Source organism: Sus scrofa, chromosome 1 (assembly GCF_000003025.6).
Source record: "Sus scrofa isolate TJ Tabasco breed Duroc chromosome 1, Sscrofa11.1, whole genome shotgun sequence".
NCBI classification, from domain to species: domain Eukaryota; kingdom Metazoa; phylum Chordata; class Mammalia; order Artiodactyla; family Suidae; genus Sus; species Sus scrofa.
The window spans coordinates 82,044,323-82,065,001 of record NC_010443.5 but is presented as its reverse complement, the minus strand read 5'-3'; the positions used below and the strand labels follow the sequence as shown (position 1 = coordinate 82,065,001).

The following is a 20,679-nucleotide window of genomic DNA, read 5'->3' as shown; positions in this document are numbered from 1 at the left end:
CCTAACTTTGTTTTAAAGATAGGTAATGCCTATTGTTTTAAAATTACTTTAAAAATGAGCTACTGTGTTATCACAGATCGTGCTCTGAGGACTAATTTATTGTCTGCCTAACTCAGTGAACACAAAAGGAAAGCTGGACTTGGAACTCACTGGCAATTTTCATCTCTATGAGAAAGCGTGTCTGAATTGTAGGGTCTGAGATCAGGTTTGCTTGGTAATCTCAAAAAGCAATTTACTTTTTTTTTTTTTCAAAATTTGCTTTTGATCACTTCAGACAATTCATCCTTTTTTGAACGAGAAAGAGTAGAAGAGAGGAATGTCGGATGAGGTTAAGTAAACGGAGAATCTGTCACATAAAGCAAGTTTAAAGCCCCGAAACAGCATCCATGCAGGACAAACGGAAGCATTATTCTTTTGAAAACATTATTCTTTTAAACAGTGTGTAATGACATCCTCCCCAGAGACATCTTCTGTGAAAGAAAAAAAAGAAAAGAAAACTTCCTCAGAAGTCATTTTCTAGATTCCCAGTAGAATGAGTGAAGCCCAGTGAAGAGTCAGACAGACTTGTGTTTTCTTTCTGTAAGACGGTTCAAAATTACAACCGCAAAAAGAGGTTCATAAGTTTCTCCCAGTTCTTATTTTCTGTTACTTATCAGCATTTCTGTGAACTAAAAGGACAAGCAAAAGATTGCCATTATTACCTTAAACTCATAAATCAGTGGATGTGTTCTTACTGTAAACTTGAGCCAACATACCTTCTGTTTCCAAGGAAGAAATACGTCAGACTCAAATATGTTAAATGTAAGATAATTCACTCTTAAAATCCTTTAAAGTATATCATCTTCTTAGGCTGAAGCATCAAACTTGTGGAATGTGTTTTTCTAGCAGTCTGTGCTGCTATTACTTCTTGAGGACTTAACTGAAAATTAATCTGAAAATTTTATGTTTTTAGAAGTTTGGTATTACTTAAATATCAGAAGTTTTGTTTGAAGTATTTAAAATATGCTTAAACAACAAAAAGGTAAAGAGGCCAAGAAATTACTTTTTCAATTCAAATATTACTTTGTTTAAAAATAAACTTTTTTTCCTCAAAGATTTCAAAATCACTGAATCCATGTTGAATGTGATGGAAGAAAGAAGACACTGTAGAAAAATCATAATTATTATGTTTATTTAGTAAAATAAACTTGAAGACAGTTTTCTAATAAAAAACATAAGAATCATATCCAAACTTCAGCTTCCCCATCTTCTTTGGTATTTAAATCAATGGTCAGGATAGAAAATATTTTGTTTTGAAGTTAGGTATTAGGTCTGCAACAGTTTTCCACAGAAAGAAATAGAAAATTAAGTTACCTATAATTGTCATACTTATTGAATAGCAAATGGATGCATAAAGGCAGTCAATTATGTATGTGTAGAAACCAATATCATCAAGGAAATATTCATTCAGAGATATATGTTTTCTACTGGAAATATATCTCAACTTTTTAACAATCTTCTGGCGTCATTTTACTATGTTACCTGAATAGCAATCCAATATGCAGATATTATTATTCACGTGACTAATGAACTACTCTCCAAGGAAGCTGATACCACCATACCAGGGCTCATCAACATTTATTTTCAACATGACTACACCATTTAAAATTTCTTCTGTATTACTCAGAATTGTGTACTTTGGTCTTTCCATAAATAGTATCTGGAGATTGCTAATAGCATTAAATTAATATTAATAAAATCCAATTCTATCTAAGCCTTTTTCTCTTAAGAAGAAATATTACTTAAAATGAGACTTTTTGTTCTTTTAAGAGTAGTATTATATGGACTGCTCCATTAGCCAAGCCAAACACTTCCAGAAACACCATGTGACAACCAAGCTACTCTTACTCCTTTGATAAATTCTTTGCCTGTACCGACACTGATTTCTCCATGTTCCTGCTTTCTTATTAAAATGATCTGAAAAAAAAAATCCAATAACAAACTAGGGAAATCATTCTTTTTTTTTTTTTTTTTTTTTGCATAGATTTGTGACCACAAAACAATCAAGCACTTTATAGCTTCAGTGCTAACACTGTGATTGGGAACAAGAAGAGTACAACCATAATAAAATACAGCTATCTATGAGAAGGACTGCATAAAGACATCTTTGGCCGTGTAGGCTCTGGGCCCTCTGGAAATAAGTCAGTTGCATTGCCAACATGACGAAGAAAATAGCAATGTTCAGAATCAGGAACAGCTTGGTATACGAAGCAGACAGGACCGGGGCTCTGCTGTGAGTAGTTGTCACCAATCGAGCCTGTCCAAACTGGCCTTTCAGCGCATCACCATTTTGGTGTTTCTCATATGTTACATCCGCAAAATCTAAAAGGTCTTTCATTTCTTCATCTTCATCTATGGGCAGTTCTTTCTGTGCCAAAATCTGGGCTTTCTGTCGAATCTTTTTTTCATTGACTTCAATCTGTGCAAAAATATCGGGAACAGCATCCACAAATTTGTAGCGTTTGCTGACCCTTCGGTTCTTCTTAGACTTGCTTTGCTGCTGCTGCTGCGAGATGGCAAAAATCCTGTCGATGGCCTCCTCAGTCTGCCTCTTGTCTGAAAATCTAAGCAGACGCTCAGCTGTCTTCCTAAAGCTAGCTGTGTTCTGGACTCGAGATAGGATCTGCTTTTCCAGCAGCTGGAACACAGGCTTAAAATGCTGCACGTTCTGTTCCACAATAGCAGCATAGTCCTTCACTTCAGGGACAATGGTGCTCTTGATGGCTGAACTCCGGTCAAAGAGAATTTTCTGACGGTCGGCGATGACCTGTGCAAAAGCTGACTGTCCAGTGGTCTCACCTGTCCACAAGTATGCGGCATAGGCATGTTCACTGGTGGCTATGAAAACATCCAGCTGCTGGGCGTCTCCGTGGATGCTGAAGCTCTGAACATCTACGGACGGCCCTATGAAGAGGTAAGCTGCCCTGGTGATGGGACTTCGGAGGTGCATGGTGACATTCACATAATTTGTCCCGTTGTAGGGATAGCCCCGAGGGTACGTCACTGAAGAAAATGTTCCTTTCTCACTGTAGCCAGTGTCATCCATCCAGTACATTTTATAGAGACCATCTCGCTGCCTGATGAAAGCCCCATGGACCCCATCCACCACCGTCTCCTCGAAGGGAAAATCCACATTGTGGAAGAAGCTTGCTGCTGTCTCCAAGGGGCTGTCCTCTCCCAGGTGTATCTGATCCACAAGGAGGAGGAGCTGTGGGTGCAGGAGGATCAGGTTCCTCTGAACCTTCTTCAGATTGAGCTGGGGGTTATAAGCGCCCACACCCTCTCCTCGGATGAAAACCACCCCGTTTTTCTCCCCGGCTGCAACCACTCTCCCTTGACAGCTAGCTGCCAGGTCGTGCTTGTATTTAGACCATTTTGATGAGCAGTCTTCTGTGACCTGACCCTCCCAGGGAGAAAAGCAGCTCTTGGACACAGCTGGGGAAAACATCAACACGTTGTTGAAGAAGGTGTACTTTGGCCCATAGAGAGCCTCGGTAATGAAAGGCACGCCATTGGGGGCAAAAGTAAACGAGTTTTGATCAGGATGTTCGTGCCCTGCATTAAAATTTCTCCAGCCTTTGATCCAGTCTTTGTATTTGTTTCTGTGGACGATGTCATATATTGCACGGCCCCCAAGTTTTCCGGACTTGAAGGAAAGGAAAGATCTATTGATTTCTGCAGGCAGCGCACTCCCATAAGTCACAACACCCCAGTCTTCAAAATAATGCAACGTCGGGATGCCAAAATCTGGAGGGGGAACAGATTTCAAGCTGGCATCATACCTGAAAAGAATTAATTTTCAAAAATTCAATGGTTTTCTGATAGACATGAAAGGAACACATCACAACTGAGAAGTCGAGGGGTAACATGGTTGCAGGAGCCAACATACAAACACTACCCAGAGCCCTGGCTGCTGTATTAGGGACATTTCTGAAAACCCCCATATTTAATCAGCATGTAGGGGAATGTCCCTGGTGAATGGGAGAGGAGTGTATTTTTACAACAGTGAAGGGTTTGAGTCTGAAACAACTGCTGCTGATAATCACTACATGAACTCTCTCTTCACTTTGTGATTTCAGAGCTGCCAGCCAAGGGACTGGGGCTCAGAGAATTAAGCAGCTCATTCCAAGCACTAGTGGAGGGGCTCCTATTGTAGGAAATAGCATGTTAGGATTTAGACTCTAACAGTCCCTGAGTAGTATGGAAGTATTGCTCTGCAAACAACTTACATTATTGAAAAGTTTGGTAGAGTACCCTTCTCTCCAAAAAAAAATTTTAAATAGAATTAATTTCACATATTGGGTAAAATGTATCATCAACACCCCTGCTAAGAATAAAAATGGATGAAATTCAGGAAATGATGGAAGATTTATGGTTGTGCCTACCACTTCCTCACCCAGGTCCAAAGGTTTTGTTTTGTTTTAATCTACAGATGATTTCATGTTTTTGGGTTTTTTTTTGTTTTTTTTTTTTTAATGGCCACATCCATGATACGTGAAAGTTCCCAGGCCAGGGATTGACTCTAAGCCGCAGCGTCGACTTATGCCTCAGCTGTTGCAAAGTTGGACCCTTTAACTCACTGCACCAGGTCAGGGATTGAACCAGAGCCTCCACAGGGATTCTTAACCCTCTGTGCCACAGTGGGAACTGTGTAATGGTTTCATGGTTTTATGATAATAAATTTCTTATTTTATGAAAACTATGCATTATCAAAGTAATATAATTAACATTAAACTTTCACAGTGATTAGAACACAGGTTTTGATTCAGAAAATTTCTGAAAATAATAAGGAAGATGACTATTCTCTTTTGGTGATTTGAGACAAGAGCCTTGACAGGTTCGATGATTTGCTGCTCAAGGGAAGAAAGGTAGACTGACATCCGCTCTTAGATACTTTTCTAAAGTCACCTATGCTCAAATTGATCTTACTGATATTTGATTTGGGCTGTTTCATCTGTCATTCCCAAGTCTCAGTTTCAGGACATCAGAAATTGTGTCTCTACTTTGGTCCCATATAATGTTGGCTTCATTATTGTGATTTAACAAATCCAAATATAAGCTGAACTGACCATCCTTCTCTAAGTTTTGGCCAGTTTTCATATTCCCATAAAGGCAGATTCTGAACCACAATAGACTTAGCATTAATCTGACGCTTACAGTCAGGTTTATGGAATTCTCTTGGTTGGTTATTTATGGGTAAGTTAAAACACTATTAAGTAATTATTTTATACCTCTAAAAGGAGTCAGGAACGGTACCATATTATTATATGTAGTTCACCTGAGAAAAGAGTTTTTAAAATGGCAGGCTAAACTGTGACAGTTACTACTTAATGAATTTTTTTTCCTCTTAATTGTTTAAATTGTTTTAAAAAATGAAAAGAAGCAATCAAACCACAGAAGCTTACTTTGGAGTTGAATGCAAATTTCAGTAGCTTGAAAAGACATTAGGGATTAATGATTAACCAGTTCCCTGTAATTTTTATTTTAATTTATTGGATGCCAACAATATATCTGGCAGTACTTTAAAAAGGAGAGACCCTGGCTTCTCCTTCTAGGCTTAAAAGATTAAGGCAAAAAAATTACATGGTTCTTTTATTATCAAAGTAAAACTGTCAAATATTGTCAAACACTTTTAAATAGTTTTGAAAATTTAGTAACAGCTTTGCTATTAGAAGATTATAATGCTCCATTTACCAAAACAAAACAAAATACTTTGCTACTTTTTTTTTTTTTTTTTGGTGTGATTATGCAATAGCCCAGTCTAAATTTCATGGTTTCTCTTTACAGGATTTTGAAAATGATGTAAATGAAAATATGCCTATCTATGAAAGATCATGAGCCTAGGACACCTATAATGTAAGAAAAGCAAAAACTACAAACAGTAATTAGATCTGAAATGGAAGAAAATGTGTCAAACAGAGTTTCCAAACTGTGATATGACCTGAATTGAAGCTGGGGGTACGTTGGTGGAATGAAGAAAGGGTTAAAGAGGACTTTAGTTTTTCTTTTTAAAGTCGAGCACACTGTCCCCCTGGGTACAACTTCTCATTAAAGCCAAGACAGTGTAGCTATCGTACCAGAGAAATTCTGTGTGAAGGGTACACCAGCGCTGCCCTTTGGACGGCGTTCCTGGGCCTTCCAGCACACGGTTCCTTCTGATTTGGTCAGCCAACCAGTTCCCACTGCCATTACGCATGACAAACTTATCCAGGAATACTAATTGGCTTTCTGGACCATAAAACCAGTTGTAATTTGAGTCTGCAATAGCCACAGTTCTTTGAAACCCTGTGGAAAGAAGTTTGACAGAATTAAGATCAGTCTAAAATTATATACTTCCGTAAAGGTCTTAACAATGATTTTCCATCCTTATTGGCAAATTAGGATCAATTGTGTTTCTTGGATAAAAATAAGGAACGAAACCATGATGCCCATGCTCTACCTCTGATCAATTAAGTTAGAGTCCTTCAAAGTGTCTTCTACAAACCTTGTGCACAAGTCTGCATGGCTTATGTGGCAACTTGTCATTGGTAATGGAAACAACTATTAATGCTTACACACACTGCCCACCTTTCTCATTTTCCAATGTGCGTGTTATATGCAATTGAAACTGCATAGATCAATGGGCTCTCTAACCTGTAGTGGGTGTCCCTGAACCTGCAATGAGTGCTAGCTTTCCCCCAGTTCATCCCTCGTTCTAGGGCAGACAATAACATAAGATGCTTCAATTTGGTATCCAATCCAGAAGTTATACAATTTAGAGGAGAAACTGAGGAAGGAAACAACAATTCCCAGAGAAGCTCCTGCCAGGATACACTATTAGAAGGTGAAGAAAAGAGAGAAAATGCAAAGATCACACTGGAATGGGTCAGAAAAACAAAAGCAGGTAAGGCTGGATATGCTCCAGGCATTCTTGAAAAAGAAGGATGGGAGAAAACTTTGGGTCAGCAGGAATAATCATAACGAGATTATTCTAACCATTGTAGAAAAATAAAGAAATGTTGAGAACAGATTGATTTGACACAGAATCCTTTCTAAGAATGCTACCATGACTGTATTTATATAATTGACAGCTAATATTCTTGCTTCTACCCATTTAGTAAATGCTCTTCAAAGTAAATCTTATTATAAAAAGTGATTTTTTTGTTTGTTTTTGTTTTTTTGCTTTTTAGGGCTGCACCCACGGCATATGGAAATTCCCAGGCTAGGGGCTGAATTGGAGCTGCAGCTACCAGCCTACACCACAGGTACAGCATGCCAGATCTGAGCCTCATCTGCAACTTACACTTCAGCTCATGGCAACGCTGGATCCTTAATTCACTGAGCAAGGCCAGGGATCTAACCCTCATCGTCATGGACACTAGTTGGGTTCATTACCACTGAGCCACAATGGGAACTCTATAAAAAGTGATTTTTTGAATCTTCTACTAAACTGGGAGTTTCCTGAAAGCAGAAGATATGTTTTATCATTCTTTGAATTCCCTGCCTGGCACAGTGCCTGGCACACAGATGTTCCATAAATGCTGTGGAATTAATTGACACAAATATATGAATTCTCTTCTTAGATGTGACCATACTGCCTTTTCCAGCTTAGGAAGTAGCCCATACACAGCTCACAGAAGACCCAATCCCCTATGTAGCTGGCTGTTAGATCTCAGATCAAATGACAAAGAACAGAGACCTCTTGAAGGTTCCTTGCTTTACATGGCCTTTACCGAGGCAAACTAAAGATAAAAGAGGCCTCTCCTGTTTATTTAAGAATAAGCGATAAAACAACAGGATTCTGAATGTGAGTCTAAACTAAATCTTAACATAGTTCTTTTGCTCTGAAGTATTTTTTTTCTATAACTAGTCCAATAATAAAGATTCTATCCAATTCATGTGTATACAATCGGAGCAAAAAGATTTAAAAACTGGATTGTTTGCTCTAGGTCTAAATCATCCCACTAAAAAAAAACCCATCTTCATGAAAATTTACCTCCTGAACTTTTTCTAACACCTTAGTCCTGTTTAGAAATAAGGAGAGTTATAGGCTGTCCTAGAATGAATAAACTCTTTATATATACATATAGACACATACACATACCTATGCATACACACACACACACACACACACACACACACACACACACACGAGAGCCATTCCTCTTAAAAGTCTAAGCTACAAAGCAACAAGAAATTAGTTTCACTGAAATTCATTTTTTGGTTATCATTCTATATCTTACACATTCATTTCAATAAAATATTTAAAGAGAATACCAAAATGCCAATTTAAAGATGTGGTACACTCTTTCTTTTGAATAATGTCTATATAGTTTGGAAGAAAAAAATTTGCAGAAACAGACTCAGACATAGAGAAGAGACTTGTGGTTGCCAAGGAGGAAAGGGGAAGGAATGGGATGAACATGGAGTTTGGGGTTAGTAGATACAAGCTATTACATTTAGAATGGATAAGCGATGAGGTCCTGCTGTACAACACAGGGAACTGTATCCAATCTTGTAGGACAGAACATGATGGAAGGTAGTATGAGAAAAATATGTGTGTGTGTATATATGTGTGTGTGTGTGTATGTATATATATGTGTTGTATGTGTGTGTGTACGTATATATACATACACACACATATCACTATGCTATGTATATATGTTTATATATGTATGACTGGGTTACTATGCTGTACAGTAGAAATTGGCACATCACTGTAAAAATTTAAAACAAATAAAATAGGATTGAGGAGCATACATAAAGGACAATAACATGTAATCATAAGTATTTATATTTTGTTTAGATTCATGAAAATGAGTTTATATATGTCCTCAAGTTTGTACAAAAATAAAAGTACTGTGGGAGCTATAAATTCTACTTGATCTATTATGCTCTAAACTTTATAACACCTAAACTTAAGAATTCTCATACTAATTCCCCAAATGTTCTTGGCATCTACAACTCTTGAATTGAATAACTCTTTGATTAAAAAGTCCCTTTAGTCTTAATATAGCTCAAATTGCATGTTTCTTTTCTTAGCCTATCTTCATAATCAGAAAAAAATGACAATCGTTTAATGTTTTCCCACTTCTGAGGCTTTATCATACCTGGCAGGATGGTTCTATACATAAATGCAAAGTGTTGTTTAAGCCATGGGTGGCCAAAGTGGTTGATGTCAAAGTGCCTCTGAACAAGAAACATATACTGAAAGAGTGATCTAGTGGTATAGCTGCCATATGCAACGCCTTCATAGAGGGACCCGTCTGTCACCTCTCGGAGCAGGACCAGAGACTTCTCCATGATGGTCAGAACTTGTTTGGTCCATAAGTAAGCTTCCTGGAGATACCCTGAAAGATGAAAATGCACAGAAACAATGATAAAGGCTGTAACAAAGCATAAACAAAAACATGGCCAAAACAAAACCCTCTGAATTATCTGACTAGTTTACAGAACTAATGGCATTTTGTAAAATTCTTGGTTACCAACATTCTAAATATAACATCTTGCTAATCCAGGCTTCTGATGAGTCTATAACCCTCAGGAGTTCTTTTCTTTTTTTTTTTTTTTTTTTTTTGTCTTTTTGCCATTTCTTGGGCCGCTCCCGCAGCATATGGAAGTTCCCAGGCTAGGGGTCCGAGCTATAGCCACCGGCCTATGCCAGAGCCACAGCAACGCGGGGATCCAAGCCACGTCTGCAACCCACACCACAGCTCAGGGCAATGCCGGATCCCTAACCCACCGAGCAAGGCCAGAGACTGAACCCGCAACCTCATGGTTCTTAGTCAGATTTGTTAACCACTAAGCCACAACAGGAACTCCCAGGAGTTCTTAAATACAGATCATTTATTAGATAAAGACAAACCTTTAAATAAGTATCAATCATTTTATAATCTTTAATAAACTGAAATCACATCACATCTAAGATTACAAACTGCACATACTTTTTGTCTGCAGGAAAAGATCTGTATATTGAGACTTATCATTTTTCTAAAAAATACTGTTTGAAAATAGTTTTGAAGTTTTACCACTTCACAAACACTTTCACCACTATTCTACAGAATTTGTAATAAACTGAAAATAATGCAAATGCTAAATGAGGAGTCTCCAATTTGTTCTGTTCTTAAAAGACAATATCTCATCCTTTATGTGCTTTTATTTATTTATTTATTTATTTGTCTTTTTGCTATTTCTTGGGCCGCTCCAACGGCATATGGAGGTTCCCAGGCTAGGGGTCGAATCGGAGCTATAGCCGCCAGCCTATGCCAGAGCCACAGCAATGCGGGATCCGAGCCACGTCTGCAACCTACACCACAGCTCACAGCAACGCTGGATCCTTAACCCACTGAGCGAGGCCAGGGACCGAACCCACAACCTCATTGTTCCTAGTCGGATTCGTTAACCACTGAGCCATGACGGGAACTCCCTCTATGTGCTTTTAGATTCCACAGAATCAGAAAAGGCAGCATAGCGAGGTGGAGAGACCTTTGGAGTGACAATCTAAAGGTAGCAAAAATCAACCGAGGGTCTCAAATCTGCCAAACATAAGTTCTACGATTTTGTTCAAGCACTTCTTCAACCTGCCACCTTTTCCAACCTCCCCAACTGAAAATTAAAGGTCTAAAGTTTTTTATAACATCCTTTTGACTGAAAAATGCTTTCTGTAATTCTTGTGAGACCAGGATTTCGCAACAATAACAATTCCTCACATTTTCTTACACTGAAAATTTACAGAGCACTGAACATAATCTTACTTAATCCTTTTAACAACTCAATTATGCATTTTTATTCCAAAATTACAGAAAGGTTGACTTGCCCAAGACCTCTGACACATGACTCAAGATGACTAGAACTTTGATCTGAACCTAGGTCTTTAGGTTTTGTTTTGTTTGCTTGCATTTAAAACACACAACCCCTAAGGATAAAATTAAGCTCACTCCCTCCTAATTTGAGTGGTCTTTTGTTGTATCACTCCCATGGACATGTGTGTGATCAATGATGCTGAAGGCTCTATGGTGGCCTAACTAGTTGTGTTAGGTATGAGGGCTCCTAAGCACTGGGTACCCCGAGCCTAAATCCGAGGTACCAGGCTAAGACCCAACCCTCATCTCAAGAGGGCAGCACTAGTCCCAGGCTCTGCTGTGCAAAAGGTTACTATTACTTATACAAAAGCTCCTCCCACCCAGCTCCATACCTGACATGTCAGTCTGATTTCTGGATGGTTTTTAATTTCCATTCTCTAATCACTAGGATTCCAAATTCAATCACCTTCATCTCTTTCCTCTCTGCATCCCCTATCTCCAAACATCAATGCGACTAACAAAATCGGGACTGCTACTCACTGCTCCCCAGATATTGCCTGATTTTTCTTATTCTTTCCTTATAACAACCCTACTCAGGAGAGAGGATGCAATGCACACCTTTGTAAATTTCAGATCTGTCAATATGAGGTACTGATATTGTCATTGATACTCTGCCCTGTATTTTTTCCATCATTCATATACTTTGCCTGGAATGTTCATGATTTTCACTTATCCACATCCTGCCGATCCTTCAAAGTTCCATGAACCATCTCAAACTCACCTAAAGAATCTTGTTATCACGATTTCAAACTTGATATTCTCATTTGGTATTTAATCATAATTTCATGATACTGCTTATTTCATTCCCTGGTACAATTCTAAGTATGGTGTAATCATTTAAACATTTCATACCTGTCTTCTTTCCAACTATAAACCACTTACATGTGATCCTGTGGGCTCTGGGTACCAAGCCTGAGGCAGGGTTAGTGGAATAGAGGAAAATTCTAATTCCCACCCCCCTCCACTGTTGAGATTTGACGGGGTCCAGAGGGAGCTATGAATACTAATTAAGCCACCTTAGTCAGTGCCTACAAGACAGGTCTGAGAACATGGGATTATTGGAACAGTGTGGCTGAGGTAGCTCCAAAAGTCAGAGTGAGTTTGTCAATAAAACTGGGGCTGGAAGTCTGAGTATTAACTAAGATGTGAAGGATCAGTGCTTTCACTCCTTCTTCTGTTCCATCTTCTTATAAACATGTGTGCTCCTTACGGAATGGCTCTGGAAGGGTATATCCCAGGGTAACCCATGACATGCATAGGAAAATCCATGCATGTAAAACCCACCAGAGGAAAATAAAAATTTGGATCCAATTTGGGCCAATATTTGAGGTGCCTGCTTATTATCTGGAACATTTTATCTACTGTGAAGAATAAAGAAATAAGCACTAGTCCTGCTGGTAAAGAACTAAAAATTTATCTAAGGGAATAAAACTAGACTAAAACCCACAGCCCTGGGCTGAGATTCAGCTCACTCCAGGGTTCTTTACACCACTTCATGATGTTGTCTTTTCATAGACCTTTAAATTTATAAATGGTTTGATGATAGGTGTTCACATGGCTTGCCTTTTGACTTCTAAAATTTGGTTCATTTTTGTGAGAGTTGAGAGCAAAGGGAGTTAGCATAAAAATGCATCCTCTTATAAGCAATGAGGTCCTACTGTGTAGCACAGGGAACTCTATCTGGTCTCTTGGGACAGACCATGATGGAAAATAATATAAGAAAGGGAATGTAGATATACGTATGACTGGGTCACTTTGCTGTACAGCAGAAATTGGCCCAACACTGTAACTCAACTATATACTCTAATAAAAAAATTTTTTAAAAAGACAAAAATTCATCCTCTTAATCAAGCTTTCCTTAAGTTACTGTAAATTGAATTTCTATTCAGAGAGAGGCAATAAAATACAGTGGAAGGACAACAAGGTCTGAGTTTGCCTAGAACTGGGTTCAGGAGTTCCCGCCGTGGCGCAGCAGAAACGAATCTGACTAGGAACCATGAGGTTTTGGGTTCGATCCCTGGCCTCACTCAGTGGGTTAAGGATCTGGTGTTGCCATGAGCTGTGGTGTAGGTCGCAGATGTGGCTCAGATCTGGCATTGCTGTGGCTCTGGTGTAGGCTGGCAGCTATAGCTCCGATTAGACCCCTAGCCTGGGAATCTCCATATGCCGCAAATGCAGCCCTCAAAAAGACAAAAAAGACCAGAAAAAAAAAGAACTGGGTTCAAATCCCAGATGCCTTATATAGTTGATATGAGAATTAAATAAAATACAGACGAGGATTAGCACATGTTCTATGTTCAATTAATTTTAGTTTCTTTTCCTTTAAGAACTAATTAAAAGTGATGGCTGCTAGGACAAGGGAGAAAGCTAGGTTTGGGCAAACTCTGATGCTGGATAACCTATAACAACAGGCTTACTAATGCTTATGGGGAATATAATCAAGAGTTAAACTCTTAGATTTGCCAGTTACGAGTATATATGTGTGTGGTGTGTGTGTGTGTGTATAAAATTTTTTTTCTTTTTAGGGCTGCACTTGCGGCATATGGAAGTTCCCAGGCTAGGGGTTAAACCAGAGCTATGGCTGCAAGCCTACACTGCAGCCACAGCAACACCAGATCTCAACCACATCCGCAAACCTGTGCCACAGCCTGTGGCAACACTAGATCCTTAACCCACTGAGCAAGGCCATGGATAGAACCCATGTCCTCACGGACACTATGTCGGGCTTTTAACCTGCTGAGCCACAATGGGAACTCCACGAGTATATATTTAAGAGTCTAATAATTCACTATGACCTTAGGGCTTTCTTTCTTAAACTCAATCTTATTTAGTCATTTATAGACTGCCACAGGGACTGTAATTAAGTCAGGGATACAAGAACAAAGAATATGTGATATTATCAATTATGTAATACGGGGAAGAAGGCAAAGCAGCTATACAATCCGCAAGCCAATTCCAAATTTGACCTGAATAATCTAGAGAGATTGTTTTAAAGTCTTTGGAGAAAAAAAAAAAAGTAGTGGTGTAATGATACACAGCTGTGTGTGAGGAATAGTTAGTTCAAATAACAAACCACCCATTCAGCTTTTAAAAACTCTATACAAGCTGGCTGCCTTCACTGTCAATAATCTTTGGAAAAAAGAGCATACACCACCGACCCTGGGCTGTCAGGATATGGCTTAGGACAATCAAAGGCCACACTAAACCACCCGCAGGCTAATGTAACAAGCATAGATGAGGAAAGAGATGTCTCTTAACGCTCCCACAGGTGCCCTAGGTATGACTTCACCTTACAGGCTCAGTTAGGAGCCAAGTAGGAACATGTACTTGGCATAGTTATATAAAATCTTGGCTCACAACCTGGTAACTATGACGGCTGTTGGCTCGGGCCTCCCCTCATCTGTGTCCACACGCACCTTGATTCATCAGAACGAGGCTTCCAGTGAGCAAGGCCATACAGTTGGTGGGCTGATGGTTGTGCAGGTATTGAAATCCCCATCCTCTCCTGTAGGACGTTTCATACATATATCCTGAGGCATTGGCAATCACTTCAAGAAACCTCTCCTGTTGTGTCTTGCTCAGGTAGTTGTACAAGAAGTCGTAGGCAGTGGCAAAACCAACCAGGGAGTGGGCGAGAGGGACCTCGTCCCAAGGGGCATCTTTCACCAACCTGTGAAGAAAAACAAGCCACGCCAGTGAGTGCCATTAGGCTCACTGCCCTCAGCATGCTTTTTAAGGGTCTACTCTTTAAAACAAAAGGGCACAAGTAAAGAGACAGTCCAAGAGGCTTAATGACACAAAAATAGATTTCCTTCCACAAAAGACACAAGCATAAAGTTTGTATAATGTGAAAATTGCTGAATTAACACTTTTCTCTTTCCAGCTTCTGGCAACATCAAGATGTCAAGAATCTGGAGCGTTCCCGTTGTGGCTTGGTGGGTTAAGAACCCAACATAGTGTCCATGAAGATGTGGGTTCTGTCCCTGGCCTCGATCGGTGGGTTAAGGATCCAGCATAGGTTACAGATGTGGCTCGGATCCTGTGTTGCTGTGGCTTCACCTGCAGCTCCAATTTGACCCATGGCCTGGGAACTTCCATATGCCACAGATATGGCCCTAAAAAGAAAAAAAAAAAAGATGTAAAGAATTTTTACTTTTTTTTTTTTTTAACTCTTGATGATGAGAAGAATATATTCAAAGAGATCTAAAGCACATAACATGTAGTAGCGGAGCAAAATCTCTGGAATACTCACTTAACTAGCATGCATCTTCCCCTTTGTACCTGCGTTAGAATTCTCAGTTGTCTTTTATGGCTGCTGAGCTAAAACAATGAAACATATACACACACCCTATCTTATTTCCCACAGGCTGGTCTGGGTGAAGGGATCATGGGGTATAGTTTAGATCTCTCAATCCAGACTGACCCATGTGGTCAATGCCACAATGAGGAGAGCGGCTAAAAAGCGGGGGCACGTGAGTGAAATGAGCTGATTCTAAGTCAGATTCCTATACCTCATTCTTTACCACATAATGAATTGCACTGCCTTTCAGGTCCTTCAGAAACTTTTCAGTGAAGTCCAAAAGCTAATCTGGTAAGTGGTAAACTGTCATCTTCTAGGAAGCCAGATTTCTGCTTGACTTGCTGTATTACTCTGCAAGTGCATTAACAGTATGTGACCGGCACTAAGCAGGAAGCTACAAAGGATCTTTCACAATCACAGTTTTATGGAATTCAGGATGTATCTGAGTAACCTTTAAGAGAGGGAAACAAATGAAGGGTGTGCTGTACTTGCGGGAGGTGGAAGAAAGCTCTCAATTAGGGATTAAGCTAAAGCTTAACATTTCCGTGCCAGAGGCTCTCTTGACAAACCAGTGAAGCCTTAGCCTCTTTCTCAGTATGTTTTAAAACTCATAAGATATGACACAGAGGGGTACTAAGAAATGTATTACTTTGAAATATAACTATCAGTACAGGTATTTACAGATACTTTTAAAAACTGTGATATATGTGTTTTGTTTGTTTTTGTCTTTTTAGAGCCAAACCTACACCATATGGAGGTTCCCAGGCTAGGGGTCGAATTGGAGCTATGGCTACCAGCCTACACCACAGCCACAGCAACATCAGATCCAAGCCACGTCTGCAACCTATACCACAGCTCATGGCAACACTGGATCATTAACCCACTGAGTAAGGTCAGGGATTAAATCTGCATCCTCATAGGTACTAGTCTCAAAGTTACTGGTTCTCCTGATATTACCATAATTGGTTATCCAGATTTTTGATTTAGAAAACATGCTAAAAGTTCAGTTAGATACAGTGAAAATTAAGATGCAATACTTTTCCCTTACAAACCCCATAGACCTGAGGTTAAGGATACTTAAAAATGTCCTGGAGTTCCCTTGTGGCTCAGTGGGTTAGGGATCTGGCAATGTCACTGCAGCGGCTGGGGTCACTGCTGTGGTGCAGGTTTGATTCCTGGCTCAGGAACTTTTACATGCTGTGGGTGTGGCAAAAAAAAAAAAAATGTCCTGAGAGACTACATTTTCTAGACTGTGTTCCTCCTTTAGGAATTTATGTTAAAGACCTGAAATTTTACTAAAACCATCTCTGTTCACTCTGTCAGACTCTCAGCATCACTCCCCAACCTACAATATTTCACTGACTTTCTCACTTTTCTGTCCTCTTAGCACTGAAGTATGTATATGTGTATGTGTACATATACATACCCTCTACTAGGATTTAAGTTCAACAAGTGTAGGGTTATCTTTTCTCCTCTGCTGTATTCACTACTGGATATTCCCCAGTCCTACAACAGTGTCTGGCACACAGGAGACTTTCAATAAATATTTGGGGGAAGAAAGAAAGAAGTGAAGGAACACGCCTATAAAACGAGGCCACGCTGTTGACAATGAGTATGTGATCATGAAGAAATCAGGAATTTGGAAAGAATCCCTTGGTATTTAGCAATAATTTTAGTGTTTGGTTAGTCGTGCTAGCGATACGGCCTGGTTCTAAAATGACTAAAGTTGATGGGCTTCCTCACCAACTGGCTACAGAGAAAGCCGCCTTGCCAGTCAGCTTGCTAGTGCATATACTGGTCATAAACAGTGAAGAGTGTGAATTAATTTCCTACTTCTAGGGAAAAAAAAAAAAATTTCCAGTGCAAGCTCACTGCCAGGGTATTAGAAACACAATCTTCACTGACTCATGGTGACTGGGGACCCAAGCAGAGAATCCAAGTCATTTGTTTCTCAGCCCTGGGTCTCTGCACCACCTCTACGTGCATCTATAAACAAAAGACAGCATGTACACATAGCCTTGATAAGGCTGACATCAATGAACGGTTACCATCTTCTGAATCCTGACTCTGACCTTATTTTTATAGAACACAATATAATTCTCATTCTTTGGGAAATATTACTATGCAATTTCTGAGAAAATTTCCAAGCTCCCACATACTGTTGCATATTCCAAGCAGTTTCTAATTCCACAAAATACTAGCACACTAATTGAAGGAAAAAAAAAATGCAACTTCATGGTACCATCAGATGCATTGCTATACCATTATGAAATCCAACCTGTAACAGCTACATTTCTAAGAGGTTATCTAAATTTGCTCCCAGCTTCAGATATAAAGTAAAAATTATTCATAAATAAAAATTATTCTCATAATAATAAAAAGGTGTTATATGCTGATACTTGCACTGATGGTGCAAAGGCACTAGTGGGTTAAAAAACTTTAGTTAGAATCCAGGCGCAGAGACAGAACTGCTCTAGTAATCCTTGGATGAGTCTGTATTATTGCCATACACTCTAAGTCAAATTTTTAAAAAAAGCCAATTTCACTTAAGAATATCCTTGATAAGGTGATAAAAATAACTACTTTTCTAAAATCTCAACCTTTTTAGTGTATATCTTTCTCATACCCTGTGCGATGAAATGGGAAGTATGTAAATAGCACTGAACAGGAAAATGAGGAACTGTCATGAGGAAAAAAAATTGTGCACTAAGTTGAGAGATGAACTAGCTCTTTTTATTTCATGAAACATCACTTTTACAAGATAGAATGATCAACTGACAAATTATAGTTTTTTTGACTTATTTAAGTGGGCGTTTTCTTGAAACAAGGAAGCCTGCCAATTCAAGGAAAACTAAAAGCTTTTTGTTGACAATGACAAAACTTGAGCTTTCAAGCAAAAAAAAAAAAAAAAAGAATTTTGGAAAACTTTTATTGCTCTTATAAGCTCAAAAGCCTATGAATACTTTAAGACGTTCCTGATGAGGTCAATGACAACAAGTGATTTATGTTTTATACTGCACAATTAAACACGTCAACATTTGGAAGATGGGACTAACTCAGCAAACATCCAAAATGAAAAAGGCGTGATGTTACAAAACCATACACAGATAAAAGTGCAAAAAATACCACTGGATTTTCTTTTTTACCAATTAAAAGATTACAAGGAGTTCACGAACTAATGTGGTTTCAGATTCTGCACTGAAACTAACTTCTATGATCCACATTGCACAGAAAACTTTTACAAAACTTGCTTGTCAAGTTCTGAAATAGTATCAAAGAAGACTATCCACAATTATCTGAAAAGACTCTTCAAATATTCCTCCCTTTTCGGTCACATGTCTGTGGGAAGCTGGATGTTCTTCACAAATTTCAACCTAAACACTGCGTTGCAAGAGACTGAATCCAGAAGCAGACACGCAAGACTGGCGAAATGTAAAAACAGTGACCTCCTTCACACTAAATACTTTGTTTTCAAAAATCTAGTTTTTTTTTTTTTTTCCTAAAAATGGGTTATAAATGGTAATACAAAATGGACTTATTTTTTAAATGAATGAATAAATGTTTTTTGAAAATTTCTTAGTTTTAGTTTCTAGTATGGTAAATTTCAGTAAGTATAGCCTGATCAGACAGCTTCTTGATGTTTGATACCCTCATTAATTTTTAAGAGTGTAAAAGAGTTCTAAGTCCCAAAATTCTAAAAGCTGCTGCCTAGAATATTTCCAGAGATGAGCTTAAGTGAATTTAAGTGAAACAGAATGATGTAAATACAGAAATGAACTATTAACTGCCTGGGCTGAGGTGCAGGCTGCTGGTGGGGAAAGGCTTAGGATTTATCATGTTATAACATGATAAATCCATATATAACTGCTGCCACGACTCAAGTTGTGGCTGTAAAAAGAAAAGAGGCCTAAAAGTCTTTTCAAAGTTTAGTAGCTTCATTAACCCAAATTTTTATAACAATGTGACATAGATAGGCCCCTTCCATTATCATAAATGATTTGAATTATCTATTATGTACAGAGTACAACAGCAGACAATCTAAGAGATCTGTTAGCTTAAAATTTGATAGCTTACTTCATGAAATAACCAATTTTAAAAAGCATAACATTGTTAGCATCTGTTTTTATTTGCATATGTTTGAGTTTAAAATGATCAAATATTTAAAATTATTTTCCTACAGTTTAATAGATATATAGTCTATAGAAAATGGTTATCTGTGAAAAGATTAATACTTAGTATTACAAGGTTCACAGACTATATATATTTCCTTTACACAAATACTATTAAAATAAATACTTGAAATAATACAAGTTCTGTATTTAAAAATCTAAGAGGTGTCAAGAGATCACTGGTATTTATTTTAAATGAATAAACAGAATACAAAATATAATTACTAGAAACAGTGGGACAACTCAAGACTCCCTTGATAATACTGTTAAAGTTTTCAGCCTTGTTTTCAGGCACTTTTTATAGCTTAACAGTTTTATACCAGAAGTATCCATATATAACTTTATTTTGAAGGTCATGGTTTGATCCTAGGCAAGTCTATGGGTTTTCAAAAGCATGTTTAAATAAGGTTCTATTGTTTGTAAAACCTTTCCAAAAAAGCAGAACTCAAAACAATCCTTCTTTTTCTCATTTTGAGATCACACAGTTTTTTTTAACTCCATAAAATATTTACTTAGTTAATTCATCAAGTGTGAGATTCATGTTTAGAAATCTGGTTTATTTTAGACACTAGGTGTTTTATGTAAATATAAATTCAAAAGAAAATGAAATAAGCTTTAAAGGAATCAAGGATTTAAATGTATGGAGTTCCTGTCATGGTGCAGGGGAAATGAAACCGACCAGGAACCATGAGGTTTCAGGTTTGATTCCTGGCCTCACTCAGTGGGTTAAGGATCCAGTGTTGCTGTGAGCTGTGGTGTAGGTCGCAGATGAGGCTTGGATCTGGCATTGCTGTGGCTGCGGTATAGGCCCAGCAGCTGTAGCTCCAATTAGACCCCTTGCCTGGGAACCTCCATATGCTGCAAAAGCCAAAAAAAAAAAAAAAAAAAAAAGGATTTAAATGTAGAACACAGCAATGAACTCTTCAGAAATTGCCAAGTACAACTTTATAGGGTAAAGCAGCACCAACTTCACACTGCCAGTTTCACTGCAGCTGTGCCTACTGCACATAGCTATACCTCTGCCTCCAGTGTGTACCTGGGCACATCACCAAAATGTGCCAAAATAAGGTCAATTCTATTTTTAAAATCTAATAAGGTCAATTCTATCTTTAAAATCTAATCTAAATCAATTCTAATTTTTAAAATCTAAATCTGAAGACAGTAATCAGAGAGAAAGACATTCAATTTTCAACCAAATGCCTTTGTGTGCTTGGAAACAACCTCCAGTAAGTTAGCAGAGGCATGTGTTACCACTGCTTTTACAAACATGACTAATGGCAGTTGTGATTCATCTTTTTTCCCTCTGTAAGTTAAATGTGAAGACTAACCA

At 38.4% G+C, this 20,679-nt stretch overlaps 1 protein-coding gene across 5 annotated transcripts in view; it reads right to left on the bottom strand.

Annotated features, from left to right (window-relative positions):
• Window positions 1,155–20,679, bottom strand: part of DSE (dermatan sulfate epimerase) — a 66,954-nt gene continuing 47,429 nt past the window's right edge. For all 5 annotated transcript variants that reach the window (XM_005659399.3, XM_021091565.1, XM_021091551.1 and 2 more), the window contains 4 exons: window positions 14,297–14,550; window positions 9,129–9,368; window positions 6,117–6,324; window positions 1,155–3,821 (listed from right to left, as the gene is read on the bottom strand). In XM_005659399.3, the coding sequence (XP_005659456.2) occupies window positions 2,066–3,821; window positions 6,117–6,324; window positions 9,129–9,368; window positions 14,297–14,550 (2,458 nt within the window). In that variant the 3' untranslated portion in view covers window positions 1,155–2,065. The remainder of the gene's footprint in view (window positions 3,822–6,116; window positions 6,325–9,128; window positions 9,369–14,296; window positions 14,551–20,679) is intronic.